The following is a 16,330-nucleotide window of genomic DNA, read 5'->3' on the forward strand; positions in this document are numbered from 1 at the left end:
AAATATCTAACAAGGATGACACTAATGAACATGCTAATGTGAAAGGGGAAAATCTTGTGAGGTCAAAGCCCTAGACAATGACTCTGGGCAACTAGTTCATATAGAGAACAGCAGAAATAGGCTTTCTTTGGACAGGGCCCTCCAACTCAGTGCAAAGAGGTTAGTCTTCATCTCTATATTTTCAAGGACCATTATATGGACGGATCAGATTGTATTCATATGTCAAGGTGAGCACACACACACACACACACACACACACACACACACACACACACACACACCCTAACAGTCAAAGTAAAAGAGGCCATGAGTTTGAGAGAGAGCCAAGGTGAGCACATGTGCCATGGTACATATGTGCTCAGCCTTTCTCCAAAAATTAAAGAACTTTATAAAATGCATTATAACTATCTTTATTGAAATGATATTCTCACACAATCAAGCCAAACACACAGATGCATATGAGACATTACTTTTCCATCCAAATCTCTTGTACAGCTAAATAATCCAGTAAGTATCCCTTGGCATACTTTACTTTTGACTATTTTAGTTTAAAGGCTAGTCTAGCCTCACATCAGCTTTATTGTATTTGTTCAAGAGTTCAGGAAGTTCCCATGAGGGTGGGCACACACTTCTTTTTTATAGATTTCAGACTGATAATCTATAAAAGAGACAGTCATGAGTAGGCATTCTCCTTGTAGGAACTGACAGTTCATACTTAAATAAAATCTACTCCAATGCAATGTTTTTCTTATGCCACCACAATTTAATTCTTCACTAATTGAGGAAAGAGTTCAAATCCAGGATACATATTTGCAACAGTCAATTTTTTTTGTCTCAGAACAATTTTAGAGAAAAAAGAGGAATATGAGTCTGTAGTTTTGGCATGAGGTCAATAACAGTACAGATCCAACTTTCTGTATCTGAGGTGTCTGTAAAGAGGGTTGCCAGACTTTAAAGACTCCCCTTCTTTTGTGATTTCAGTAGTCTTCCACATCACCGGCACAGATGGCAAGAAGTGCTTTCTCATAGTGTCCTGAAGCAAAATTCTGAAAAGAAAAATAATGCAGGTACTTGAAATATCATCTCCTTGCATTTCAAAAAAATCATCTGTAATTCTTCTAATTCCAGTATGAAAAGTTTGTGGACAGTTGTCTTCACAAAATGATTTCAAGATTTTCTGAGCAATTGTCAAAGTGAAACTTATTCAAAATACAATGTTTTATATAAAGCTGATGGAACTTTAATGTGTCCTTGTGAGCAGAGTAACTAATGATAAAATGAATCTTTTTCAGCTTTAGGTATTGGTACCCTAATATTAATAAAGTAATCAATGTAGTTTGGACATTGCCAATGTGTTGCAAAAGATCCTGAAAATATCATGTTTATGTCATGCATCCTATAACAAGCACTGCTTCTTAAAATTACTATCAATTATGAATGAGCACAGACATTTATGCTAAGCACATATGCACCCTAATGTTACATATCATTGAAATACTACACATATCAATGAAACATATCATATATTAATATAAAGTAGAAAAGCTGTGGATAATCATGTAAGATAGTTTCTCTACTTCACAGTATACTTTATACAAGAGGATGACCTGGCTAAAATCATTTTTTTTTTACAGCAAAATGTTATTATTTTGATCTTTTGAAAAAAATCAACAATGGCTATCTTAGTTTCCTACAGCTCCCATAAATGGGGTGGCTCAAAATATCATGAATTTATTTATATGTTAGGCAGGATGGAAAATCTAGGTGACAACACATTTTTTTTTTTCATCACTAAGAGCTTTGCTTCTTCTTAGACTCCAGTCTGACATGACAAAAGGAAAGAAAAGGGACAAACTAGTGTCCTAGAGGATTTTTTTTTCTGGTAAGGAAAAAACAAGTCATGGGCTTCACTTTCATGACTTAACTCCTGAAGACAAGCCCCTAAAATCAACTCTGTGAAATTAGCCTTTCAATGTAGGGATCTGGGAAAGCACAAACTTTCCAGGCACAGCAGAGCCTACAAAAACAACCTGATTACTGGGTATGTACCATAGAGAATTAGGGCAACTTTGTTCTTTTTGTGTTCTTCTGTCATTTCTAAATATTCCAAAACAGATGGCTGAATGAATGTCAATATAGAATCCATTTTCATAAAATCATTTACCATTTTAATGATCTTTTACACAGTGCTGTGTAATTAAGACCGCAATTTAAAAGTACAAGTATTATTCCAACTTGTCTTTGAGGCAGCTAAGAATAAAGACAAGTAGTGTATGTGAGTTTGCTCATTCACTTAGAAACTGAATTCTGACTACTTCTCAATGGGTACATGTTAATCATCACTAATAGCTCTGGTTTTTCAAGACAGACACAATGAACATCTTATCAAAGATTAAAAAACATGAGTGATTTTAACTGATATGTCAATTTCTTAGAACCATTTGACTCCTACAAAGGCCTAGGGAACATTCTGGATTTAATGTCTGAGCTGTTGAATTACATCTTGAATAATTCAAGAATCTAAAATGCCCTTTCTTGTGACTGAACATTTCTTTTGAAAACAATGTGAATGTATGAATTATAAATTAAGGCATAGTCTCAGGTACTGTGTGTGTTCTGATGCTCTATTCTCTCCAACCTGGAAACCTTTGTTTTTTTTTTTTGAGGAAATACTAAATATTGTACTTTCATACTGAGTCCTCAAATTACATAGATGGCCGATATATTTCAATTTTTGTCAAGTTTTATAAAAACTAGAATTTTGAGGGATCAGAGTAAGACATTGGCTTGCTTAGTTTTGAATGATTATTTCTCATTCTCTGCTTACTGAGGTATTTGGCCATGTATAGTTTCACACATTCAGTAATAACTTTCTCCCGATTAGCAGCTGATGGTATTCTGCTGGCTTTCTTGCCTTCTATGATGCTATGAGGCATGCTGCAGTGAGCTAGGAATCCTTCCCACAGTTAAAGCATTCTCCCAGCAAAGAATAGTTTCCCTAATGCTTTTTTTTTTTGGTGTTATTGTTTTATTTGGGAGAAGGGTTTTTTTAGTTGAGGGTTGATGTACACGTCTTGATCTCTTGCCTCCACTTCAGTAGTTCTTGTGTGAAGGTTGCACTGTAATCATAGGGGAATTGCCACATCTAGGTCAAAGTACAGTCATAGGGAGTGACAATTTTCTATGAGTACATCAGAGTGTTTTCTTAAAAGCAAAGAACAATAGGTTTTATTTTCAGGGTGCAATGATTTCCCAGATTATTTGCTAATGCATCGAATGCTGTCTGGACTCTCAAAGCCAAGTACCTTTTGAGATCCCAACAGCAAGTTACTTAAGTTAACACTTTTATTTATGGTCCAGAAAGAATAAAATGCGTGTTAAAGTAAATCATGAAGAGAAGGCTTACTTTGATATCATGAAACAGGGATTTTCCAAATCTCTCCTTGTAACGTTTCCTTATGGTCATCAGGTCGATTTCACTTCTGGCTATTAGAATCCTAATGACAGTTTTGTTATGGAAGCCAAAGTCCTAAAATGGGAAAGGTGGGTAGAGAAAACAGTACTATAAAGGGCTGTCCAAATAGACTGATGTCCTTTTCAGTAGCAATTTGCTAGTAGGCTCACATGCCTCAAACACCACAGCTGGTATGTCTGAAGCATTACTAGCAGGGATGGTTCAAATGTCTTTGAAATGGAGTAATGGTGACATCTGGTGGCCAGTCAGCTTAACCTAACTTTTATTTTAGAACGTTTTGAGTGTCAATCTACTAACAGATTTTATGGTTTGAGGTAATTAAAACAAACCACCTGACCAAGTTTTTAAATTTTTAAAATATAGATAATTTGCAGTTTCTTTATGATAATGCTTAAGGGGGTAAAAATAGCTTGTCAACAATTATTTGGTATTTCAGCTCTTCATATATGAACTTTTGGATTACTTGTATGTAATCTATTCTAACTGATAACTACTTGTCAATATAAGAACATTTTTTTATTCCTACAATACACAGAGTTATTATTTAATTTATATGCTCTCAGAATGAACTTCCCTGAATCAGAGTATAGTTGGAAACAGAATAACTGTGATTATTTGCCCAGGGTAATTCACAGGGGACACTTTAGTCTATTGTTGCAATCATGGATCATTGGGGAGGAATTACAACATTGCCGAAGATGCTATTGTGCACAAAGCAAAGAGCTATGAACAGTGATTTTTTTCTATTGGGTTCCGAGGCTGTGTAAATTCTTATGTGTAAGTTAAGGAAACACCTATCTATAAGACACATAATAAAAATGTTCCTGATTATTAGCATGCTTCCCCAACATTGCAGCAAATATCAAGAAGTTGGCCTGTAAAATGTCTTTGATACTTTACTTACAAATAATATATATATAAATTATATAAATTGCTTTTAGAATAACACATTCTGATCACTAAAACGGCATATTTTGCTCAAATGATTACACTATTGTATTATTGTATTTAGTGAAATTTACTTTATTTCAAGATTATGATATATTCAAAATAACCTAATAAAAATTCCTTAAAACTTTTATTATATTTATGTGTGTGCATCTATGTATTTGTGTGTGCATGTGTGTGTTGATTTGTGTACATGTGTGTGTGCATGTACGCTGTATGTGCATGAGTTGTTTGTATATGTGTATGTGTGTTGTGTATGTGCTCGTGTGCATACATGTGTGTGCATGTGTGTGTACCTATGGGGCGTGTGTGTGTGTGTATCTGTGTATGCACCTGTGAAGGTCAGAGGACCATTTGTTGGAGTTCTTCCTTCAATCATGTAGGTGCCAGGGATTGAACTCAGGTTGTGAGGCTTGTAGGCAAGAGGCATCTCATGTGTAGGCACTGAGCCATTTCATTAGTCCAGTCTTTTTCTTCTTTAAGACAATTTCAGAACTCGAAGGAGAAAGTGGGCATTATGTGATGAGCCTAAGCATTTGTATCCTTAAAATGGACTGCTACAGGTTGTGCAATTGAATATCATACCAGTTCATGAACAATTACAGTGTGCTATTGAACATGACCACAAGGCATGGATAACATTATCATTTAATTACAAAATATAGATCAATAGATCTAGAGTTTTGTTATTTAATTGTATTTTATAGTATTTTTGATATATATTACTTGCACATTAAAAATAACAAGTATCAATATTCTGTTTTCAAACTTCAAAAAAATAACTATTTTTGGTTGAGAGCTTACAGTGTTTTGCCATTATCTGTCATGTATTCTGTGCTTGCATATATGTGATCTGTGAATATGTTCAAATACATTTGGATTATTAATTTATGTAAATGCCTAGACTCTAAACTACTTGAAGGAATTATATCCTGAAGTCCCATATGTTGTATTGTCTGTGCTGTATTTGATAAATTTTGCTTTGGTATTCAACTTGTTTCTTTCTACTTGAAAAGCATTTCTTTTACAGAAGAATAATATATGTTAATTTTAGACGAATTCTAAAACATGTGTTGTACTTACATGGATTGCCATGTATAATTTATAAGCAAAATAGCTTGCTTTGTCCTGGACACAGCGAACTAGAGAGGTAGAAAGCAAGGAAGATATTTGAATGGAAAGATGTAATTCTTCAGAAGTTGAGAAACAAATAGAGCACTTTTACAGTCTGCTAGAATCATCACATTGCAGTAAAATTTCAATATTTAGAATAATGGTAACATGAGCCATACTGTCTTGAAAAATACATACTCTGAACATTATATTTTAAAATGACAATGATCTTAACTGAACATATGACCATCATTAATAATTTTTTAAAAATGTGGTGCTAAGCATAAACCTTAACATGTGTAATCCATTCATCTTCCCAAATGCCACCTATTCACAGTCTCTAAAACTGGTTTAGACCAGTTGCTTTTTGGGTGGCATCAGATCCTTTATAGATTTGTAACCAGACCAGGAATACTTTAAGAAGACACTGTAACCAACATAAAGTGTTTTTCTCCAAGTTTAGATATCGTTTGACTATACTTGACATGACTTTAAACAGCCTGGAGCCTAGCCCACAGGTGTCCCTGTTAATTCCAGTCAAGACTGTAGAGCATCAAATAGTCACATTTGAAAAAGTAAATAGATTCATTACATGAATTGGTAACAAATGGGGAGCTACACTGTTTCTTCAAAATAAATTCATAAGTTTCTCTTCAGTTCAAGTAATTATTTTGCATCATGAGACCATATCTTCATCTTTATTTTGTCTTCATTACAGAGAGAAGTAATAACCAATCCTGAGTCACTTCTGGTAGGCAAACTCCCAGAGGACAGGGTTTCTGTTGTTATTTTTTGTTTTGTTGCTTTGGTATTTTACCTGCAGTACCTAAATTAGAGAGACACAATGGGTGCTCATTCAATGTTGATTGATGGCATGAACCAGATAAATCTTTCCTGGTATTCCTGACGTCCACTCTCTGTTCCCTCAGACCACTGTTTCGTGGCAGAAGTTGGACTGTCTTGAGAATTCAGACTTGAGTTCTATTCTATCTCTGTTGCTAATTAGCTGACATGTAAGGTATACCTAGTAAATCTATTGGGACTTTGATGGAATGTATATGTATTTTTTTCCTCAGAAACATTCATAGATAAAAGCCACTTTATCACTTATTTTTAGGGGTTTCATAAAACCCACCAAATCATTTTCATAGGATGCTTGGTTACTAAATAGATAACTCAAAAAAAATGCTGTGACCCCTCAGGTCAGTGCCAAGACATTCTTGGAATGCAAAACACACAATTATTGTTTATTCAGAACATATCTGGTGCTCATCTGATGAATCTATTAAAGAACATTTCGCAATGACTTTTCATGTAACCTTCCTGGTGTGTGAGCTGCCAAGCCACAGAGTACATGGTAAACCATGGGCACGAGAACAGTATAAATGAATAAGAGCAATGGCCTTTTCTACCATGGGCATTTTAGGGAGAACGTTCAGGAGGCATGCCTGTAGAATTGACTACTAATTAATAATTTAGGTTTTTGTTGACAATATGATTTATCCCTAAAAGCAAAGTTATTAAAGATAGTAAAAGTAAACAAATAGCAAAAGCAAAAATTTGAAAGCCCCTTTCTTTATAGAGGCAAGAATATAGTCACACTGTTAGCATTTATCTGTTCCTAAAAATGAGGTCAATGTCAATGATCTGAACAGATTTAAAGCTGTGAGAGGTTGATTCCTGAGGCAGGATATTTAAGGCTTCTCTTTTCTCATACAAAAGTTGAACCTGTTTTTCAGGAATTATGTCACTTTATTAATTGTTTTCAGGTTGCCAATTCATTGCATCAAACTATTAGCTGATGGACTTTCCTGGAGTTTATGATTATTCAAATAATTACCTAAATCCTACTTATGCACATTTAATAGAGTCAGAATCAGTCAGTATTGAGTGCATAATGCAAGGAAGGTCTCTTGTTTGTCACACAAAATACCGCTTACCAATTGCAACCAGGAGCTCCTGAAAGTAGCCTTCGTAACAGTCATTGATGGCATCCACCATGTCTTGGCCAGAAATATTTTGAAATTCCTGGAAAACTTCAAGAAATTATGCACTTCAAAAGAGATTTTTTAATAAATATCATAAACTTAAAGCAGAAACCTGGGCTATCTTACTAAATATCATAAGTTTAAAGTACAAACTTCTCTCTATATATAGAGGTAATTGTCTTTTCTGAAGCATTTCCTAGTGCTACTACCCATTTTGATGAAGGATCTACTCTTTGAAACAAGTACAGATCCTGTGAGATGCTAAAACTTGCATGAATCCTGAACTGTAAGTACATGCTCTTGCCAGGCTGGGGAACAAAGGTTACTCCCAATAGGACTCCTTGACTCAAATGCTGATTTAGATGGAGGGAAGGCACAAGGTAAGCCATTGTCTATGAGACACTTCCATACATCATAATCTAAATTTATTTACTAACAGGAAACTTTCTGCTAGATCTTAAATATAAAAGTTAAAAAAAAATCCTCTTAGTGATGGATAGGAATAGGGTTTGGAAGACCGATTTGGGGAAATAGGAGCCTGCCATTAGCAGTTTAACTTACTAACATAAAATAACGTTTAATTAAACGTCCCTTTTAAAGAACTTACCCCACTGGTTCTATCTTTGGCAAATATTTAGTTCTCAGCCATTCAACTTAGATGTGAAGAAGTATTGTGATTGTTAGCACTAATCTTAAACTGGCATAAAGTAAAAGAGGCATAGTAAGAGTAAGTTGTTGCTAAAAAGGCTGATAGGATTTTATGTTTCATTTAATTGTATTTAATTTGGTTCTCTGCTAATAAGTGAAGAAAGGTGCAGAGTTTGGAGAAAGTCAAGTGCAGATTAATATGAACACATCTCAAAGACCAATAGGTAGTATGGATGTCTCATAAATTACAGCATCTTTAACAAACACCTTAACTCATTGTATGACCACACTAAACTCATTGGAGATAGGTCAAGATATCATATAAGGTATCTGGTAAGAAATAGCTAATATATCTAAATAGATAAATTTTTAGAGTTGGTATTTGAAAGCTATAGGATTTGACTGTTGGCAAAAAATTAAATAATGGCAGAGCTTTATTATTTAGCAGGACATTAAATGAGGCATAATGCATAAACATAATTCAGGGCATTAACGGGCTTTCCTCTATTTCTGGGTGACAGACCCTCTTTTATCCTAGTTACTTGTATGTCATTCAACCGGTTAAAGAGCTGAAAAGAGCCAGTTTCTAGTTACCCAGCCAGAGCTGTGGGTAGCTCTTGTTGCATAGGATCATCTGCAGCATGGTTTTATGCTCCCCCGTCTTCTGCTGGCAGGCTTCCCACAGGACCTGAAACATCACAACGTCAAGAAGACTTATCAGAAGCAGCCCACACACTCTATCAAATGCTCTGTTAGTCGGGGTGGGAGAAGGAGGAGGCAGCTTAGTTACCATAGCATCCTGAGCAGCCATTGCAGGATCTGCGTATCCTTCCTCCCTAGTTCCCTATGAAACAAGCAGGAGTTTCCGTTTAGATGGTCTCAATACACAGAACACACAGTGAAGCTTTTATTTAATTATTCTTTATCAATAAACATCAGGAGTCAGATATCGGGGTAAAAATTTGAGTGAGCAGAGATGTTACGAATTGTGCCACCAGTGACCTCCTATCTCTTGTTCTTCTATCCAAAAGTGCTAAGACCCTCTCTAAGCCCTTCTTTACTACTTACTGTCCCTGTCTGTCCTCAGTCCTCTAAAATCACTATGGTTAACTTTGGTCAGGTGGTAGCTAGCTCTGCCTTCTGATTAAAAAATAAACTTTATTTTCAGTCTTGGGTGTAAGGAGTATGGCTTTTCCTCCTGCCACCAGTCTTGTTCCGCCTCCGCGCCAGCCCCATATAACGCACAAAGACTCTGTATTTGATATTATGCTGTTGGCCAGTTACTTGTTTCTTATCGGCTAACTCTGTCTTAAGTATTAACCCATTTCTATGTATTTCCACGTGGTCTTACCGAGAGCGGAAGAATGGCGGTTCTGTTCTCTCCAGACTCTCCATCCTGACTTGTCCTTACTACTTCCTATTCCCTATTGTTTCCTAGTGCCTCCTATCTTCCTTTCCTATTGGCCAACAGTGCTTTATTCATTAACCAGTATGAGAAACATATACAGAATGACATCTCCCATCATGTCCTCTTTTCTGTCTAAAATAAAAAGAAGGGTTTTAACCTTAGCATAGCAAAATATATCACATAACAGTTATCAAATAAGTATCATAGTTAACACTATTTAGTCCATTAACATTTAGCAAGATTTGAAGAAAATATTCCATCATCTATCCTATCTTTGTGTGTCTAAAGTCTAAGTAACTTATCTTTAATATTAAGGAAAACTGTAACCATGACTCTTTGTCTTCAAGTCCCACAAAGACCACAGAAGGATAGTATATAAACTCTAGAAATGACAGAGACAACTCACTGCCTGGTTACCCGAAGTTCTTTTGTAATCTTCCATCTTCAGCCCATAGGCCATAGTGTGTCTGGTAGACTCTTCAGCAAAGCAGGAAACTTTAAACTGTCTTCTTGTATTGGCAGTTTGTCAGTCACTTTCCACTGTGTCCTGCAGACTGTCTGGCAGACTCTTCCAAGAAGCAGGATCGCTGTAGCAATATCCATCTTGAATCAGCAGTCACCTTTCTGTGGGTCCTGCATGTCCAGTTTATACAGCATAAAGTCAAACAGTCCAGACAAGAGCAATATCTTGTCCAAATGGCTAGTCTTGCCATATTGGAAGTAAACTTCATAACGAGCTTGTTTCTTCAATGTCCATCTTCCTTTCTGATGCAGGTGGTGTTGCCAGGAGCAGTTATGTCTCTCTGTCAAGAAAAACCCTAAACCATTTTAAATGCCATATTCTGTAGGTCTTTGAAAGGTTTGAAGAATTCCTATCTATCTCAAATACATCTCTATATATCTAGAAAACCTAACTCACCTAGCTATGTTTTTACTATTATAGGTAACTATCTAAAATCTGTACTAAATTATACATTATATTTAAATGAGCTATATAAACACAATGCCTAAACAAGAGGAGAAATATACATATCACAAAATTGACCTTAAATTGTATTAATAAATGAAAAAACATTCCAAAACAAAGTATTCATATCTATACCATACTTGGGAACATTGGAATACAATCAAAATATCACACAACAATATAGGATTATTGGGACAAAAATCCCTCATCCTCCAAATACTGGTGATTCCTTAGCAATCTCTGTTACTAATTTAGCTACCACGTCACAATGAGGGATTGCTGTGTAGTTTTGTAAGGAGTTTCATTTTCAGCTTTTCTTTGCAGCAGGAACTTTGTGAAAAAAATTCAGTTGCTTTTTGCATTTCATTTCTCTGTGAGGTACTTTGTTCCATCAAGATGGCCATCCTCCTCTAGCCCATATCAGAGATGGAAGTGATGGAGCTTAACACTGTCAATACAAATGGTGCAGACATAATAGCGTCTGGCTTGCAGAACAGAATTTATGGAACAACTAAATGATAATAAAGTATAAGCATTGCAAATGAGAGTTTTATCCAAAACTCCTTATCATGCAAACAGTGGAGAGTCCATTTGACCTTCCAAACAGAAGGAAGGTGAAATCTGGCTTTGTCATTGAATATCTTGTCTTCTCCATCTATAGTTATTGAGAGTTTTGATAGGTATAGTAACCTAGGCTGGCATCCAGGGACTCTTAGTATTTTTAGAACATATTTCCAAGACCTTCTGGCCTTGAGAGTTTCCATGGAGAAGTCAGGTGTAGTTTTGATAGGTCTGCCTTTATATGTTACCTGGCCTTTTTCCTTCACTGCTCTTAATATTCTTTCTTTATTCTGTATGTTAGGTGTTTTGATTATTATGTGGCAAGGACCTCTTTTTTTTTTTTTTTTTTGGTCCAGTCTATTTGGTATATGGTATTCTTGTACTTTCATAGGCTTGGCCCTCTTCAAAGTGGGAAAGTTTTTTCAATGAATATGTTTTCTTCACCTTTGAGCTGGGATTCTTCTTCCATGCCTATTCTTAGATTTGTCCTTTTCACGGTCTCCCACATTTCCTGGATGTTTTGTGTTAAGGATTTGGTGGATTTAAGGTTTTCTTTGGTCAATAAATCTATTTCCTCTAGTTTATCTTCAGTGCCTGAGATGCTGTCTTTGATCTCTTGTATTCTGTTGGTTATGCTTGCATCTGTAGTTTGGATTGTTTACCCAGTTTTTCTAATTTCAGCATTCCCTCAGTTTGTGTTTTCTTTATTGTCTCTATTTCAGTTTTCAGGTCTTGAACTGTTTGAATTGTTTCCTTCATCTCTTTGATTGTTTTTTCTTGGCTTTCCTTATTTTCTTTATAAGAGATTTGTTTATTTTTTTGAATTTTTTTGCTTGGTCTTTTCTTCTATTTCTTACAATTTTTTGTTTGTTTTTCTTCCATTTCTTTAAGGGATTTTTATCATATCATCTTTGAGGGCCTCTATCAGTTTTATGAAGTTATTTTTTAAGTTGTTCTCTTCTGCTTCATCTGCTTTGTTGTATTCAGGTCTAGTTGTTGTAGAGTCCCTAGATTCTGGTGGTGTCATATTGGTCTTTCTCTTGTTGGATGTTTTCTTGTATTGCTGTCTTCCTATTGCTTCTTCCAGAGGGTGCAGGTGGAGTTTCTTTCTCTACCCTGCTCTCCGGGTGGGTGTATGTGGGTCAGGAGTTTGATGTCTTTAATTCTGGATTATCCAAGCTTCTTAAATGTCTCTCCTGTGGCAGAGGGCAGGTGATGAGGTCCAAAGATCAGGTGAGTGAGGCCTGAAGGTTGTCCTATGTGGATAGGCAGGTTCAATGTGCTCAGAGCAAACCCAGAAAGTTACAAGGAGGCCGAGGAGTTGTTGGACCCACACTATGGCCCAAATGCTCACCACGAGCAGCAGGCCCAGCAGGACAAAATGGGTCAAACTAATTCTTTTTAAACAATGTCCTTGGATCTGTTATAATTTTTTGTGAAAAAATTTAATTGACAAAAAAGTGAAAATAAAGCATTGTATCTTCCGTAAATCTGTACTATTTATTTACAATCTTATCACAGTAATGGCTATTTTTCATCTTATTTGATTTTTTGGCAGGCTTTGGTGTAATTTGTCTTTTTTTACTCTCAGTGCTTTCATAACTCGGTTTCACATAGTCTTTGTTTACTTGTGAATTTTATATGACCTAAAGCCTCTGTCTCCTTTGTTTAATGATGATCCCCAATTGTCAGAACGTGTCTGAAACATTGTAAGTAGCAAACAACTCCTCATAGGGAAGGTGAAGAATGCTTTTTGGATGGTGGACATTTATGTTTGCTTTCTGGATCTCTGAAGTGTAATCTTAACTCTGCAGCAAAGTAACCTCCATCACTTGCAAAGATGCAAAGATTGGGAGAACTACTTGGAGATTTTCTGGAGTTCTATGTGTCTGAGATTTTGCTTAGAAAGGTTATCACCTTGCAAGTTTCACTTGATCTGTATGTGAGGAAGGGAAAAGATAGAAAAGAAAGAAATTAAAGGCACGAAAATACATGAGCAGGAAAAACTAAGTACAGATGATTACAGAAAGGTGATGGGTACAATGTCCTGGATGCCTCACTATAGAGATTTCAGAGAGGGTTCTCAAGAGAATCCTCAAAGCCAAGAGGAGGAGTGAGGCTGGTGTACTTAATCAGGTCGCTTCCCATCTCTTTGAGAAAGTACTTACCCACAATGTAATTTGCACACATTGATTAATTAATCTCCAAGAGACTAATCCTTCTTTACTTGACAGATAATTAGACCCTCCACAAATCTAGTGTAATAAAAGCATGAAGGAAGTGTTGTGGGCCAGCTTAATTGCTGGCATCAGTTTTTTCAAGAGGAGCATGTTCCCCTTCAGTTGTTTCTTGGCAGAAAAATCCTGTGTAGACAGACCAAGTACAAGATTTCCCTCCCAGCAATCATAGTGATTTCCACCCTTGTCATTGTTTCAAAGGAACAATGAATTAATAAAAGTCAGTTTTTCACTTGGGCTATTTTGGCATATATATCATTCTAGGAAGGTAAAATAATTCTTAATGTTAACATTTTTGCTTGTAAAAGCAAACTAACCAGCAAAATTAATAAAGTCAGCTGTGTGTATGTGCATGTGCACATGTGTGTCTGGGAGTATGAGAGAGAGAGAGAGAGAGAGAGAGAGAGAGAGAGAGAGAGAGAGAGAGAGAGAGAGAGAGAATGGCATTCGACATGAAGCCAGAAAGGGAAACATTTGCCATGAAAGTAGACAAGAGAGCTCAATTGCTCAGTGGGTAAAAGCACTTGTTCTGCAAGCCTGGTATCCTAAATTTAATCCTTGGAATCCAAGTAAAGATGGAAAGAGGGAAATAACTACACAAGGTTATCCTCTGACCTCCGTATATGTGTCATTGTGCCGGTGCCCCACATCTCACATACAATAGTAATAATGAACAGTAGAAGTAGTAATGGAAAATTAGATGCTTTTTCAAATTTATGCTCACTGTAGATGATCACCCAGCTTATTTTCACCTTTTCTAAGACAGAACCAATAGGATAACATGTTCAGCCACTCTTGATATTAAATAGGGTTGATTTGACTTTGATTTAACCAATGATATTTGAGGGGAAAAAGTATATCCATTACAACAAACCTCCAAATTTTCCACTGTGTTGTTGATCCTGGAGGTTGAAGTGACTTAATGAATGTATAAATAAAAAGACTGAGCAGGTGGAGGAGAGAAGCTCTCTCATCAGAAACAGCTGTTCTGGTCTTCACTTGACCTTGAGAAGTGCCTTTTGTCCTATGATTTTAAGCATGTATTAGAAACAGGAGCTAGACTCAGTAAGGAATTAGTTGTTTTGCAAACAGAAAAGAGAAAGTTTAAAAATCTGATTGTTTTAAGTGTTAGAAGGGTAAAGTGCTTGTAGTTGCCAAACTATGTGACTTGAGAATGGCAGGGTTCTTGAAAGGGAAGAATAATGTAACTTGGCCTTGCAGTAATAACAGGGCCATTTTATGGTTTGAGAGCTTTGCAGTTATGAAACAAAGAGACATAATGAGGATGCAAAACTGCAAAAATAAATCATTTAAAATATACATCTCAAAAAGTTTGGAGTGTGGGCAATTGTGCATGAATCTAACTATGAGCGGGTAGGTAGGTTATCATTCTTCCAACTTTTCAGGGTTGTTAACATTCAGACTTCAGAAACCTATACTGGCTGGGCAGTTTTTGAATAAGCTATTGGCCTTTGTAGTTTTGTCAAAATAGAGCTTTCCAGGAGGGTAGACTATATGGCAGCACACAGGAAGCCAAAAGTAATAAAGGACAAGGGGAAACAGTCACAGAATATGCAGGTTAAAAACAATTCAGGGAACTGGTGAAAGTTGGTAAAGACAGTTGTTGCTAAATCCAGTGACCTGATTTTGATCCTTGGGACCCACATGCTGGAAGGAGATTATTGACTCTCATAAGCTATACTCTGATTTTCACACTGGTACCATGGTATGCATGTGCTACCCTCATAAATAAACTTTGATTTAAAAAATCCAGGAAGGCACAGTAATCAGCAAAAGAGCTATACAGAGAAGAGAGAATACATGAAATATATTATATTTTCATCTGGTGAATTTACAGAAAGAATATAGATCTGGGTAGCCAACTGGTGTGCTTGTCTCTGCTTCTCCAGCTTAAGTCTAAGCTAGTTGTATATTTAGGAACATACACTCACATACACACACACACACACACACACACACCTCAAAAATTAATGAGAGGAGCCCATGATTTTGAAAACAAAATCCTGTATGTATATAGCAGGATTTGGAAAAAAAAGGGAAAGTGGATGCATAATTATATTAATCTCAAAATATAAAACATAAATAAAAAGAACATGTGTGCTGGCATGTTCATCCTTGCTTTATCATAAAGTGTGCTTCTTTATGCTCCTTCTTCCTTCTGCACATTATAATGTGTGGAATTCTATAGCTTTTAGTGTGTCTTTTGTTTCTATGGCTAACAGATTTGTTTTGATAACTACTGAGCTATGTTTTTGATTTATAAAGAAAATGTTTTTTAGATTTATAAATTATTACTTTACATTAGACACACACCATTAAACATCCACACATTATAACACACACACACTCCAGAACACACACACACACACACACATACACCAAAACACACACAACATTGTAACATACATATCAAAGCATTCACACCATAACATTCACTTCATGAAATCAAAGAAAAGTCCATGCCTTCAAGATGTCTTTTGAACCTGAGAGGTTTTGGACTTTCTTTTACTATTTAAGTGCTGAACTCACTTGAGTTCCTGAAGTCTTCTCAGTAGGAGGACATGAACATTCAAAAGCAGATATAAACTGAAAGGTCACTATACTTTAAAATACCACTGTTATTACAATTAATATGTGGAGTGTTGTTGAGAAATGTTAATTGGATAGAAATAATTACATACCATTTAGTCATCATAGAAAAGAAGATAAATGACAAAATACACTTTTAATTAGAAGTGAGGTTCCTCTTGGTAATGTATAGTAAATTGAACTTATACAGGCTGCACTGAGATCATTTGCTGGCAGTAAAATACAGTAGGAGAAAAATAAATTCTGCATTTCAATGTACTGGCTTTTTGGGGACAATCAGTGCACATGAACATATGCACACACATTGACACATTTTAATGGTGCTGGACATCAAACCTATGTGTTTATGCAGGTTAGGAAGTACTTTAGTGTTTA

General features: G+C 35.9%; 1 protein-coding gene across 1 annotated transcript in view; it reads right to left on the bottom strand.

Annotated features, from left to right (window-relative positions):
- Positions 1-977: 977 nt before the first annotated feature.
- Anxa10 (annexin A10) overlaps positions 978-16,330 on the bottom strand; it is a 36,292-nt gene continuing 20,939 nt past the window's right edge. Inside the window, exons 7-12 of the mRNA XM_051182676.1 lie at positions 8,963-9,016; positions 8,767-8,860; positions 7,477-7,572; positions 5,507-5,565; positions 3,407-3,529; positions 978-1,046 (exon numbers count right to left, since the gene is read on the bottom strand). Of these exons, the coding sequence (XP_051038633.1) occupies positions 978-1,046; positions 3,407-3,529; positions 5,507-5,565; positions 7,477-7,572; positions 8,767-8,860; positions 8,963-9,016 (495 nt within the window). The remainder of the gene's footprint in view (positions 1,047-3,406; positions 3,530-5,506; positions 5,566-7,476; positions 7,573-8,766; positions 8,861-8,962; positions 9,017-16,330) is intronic.

The sequence above is a fragment of the Phodopus roborovskii genome, unplaced genomic scaffold (genome assembly GCF_943737965.1).
Source record: "Phodopus roborovskii unplaced genomic scaffold, PHOROB, whole genome shotgun sequence".
In the NCBI taxonomy this organism is placed as follows: domain Eukaryota; kingdom Metazoa; phylum Chordata; class Mammalia; order Rodentia; family Cricetidae; genus Phodopus; species Phodopus roborovskii.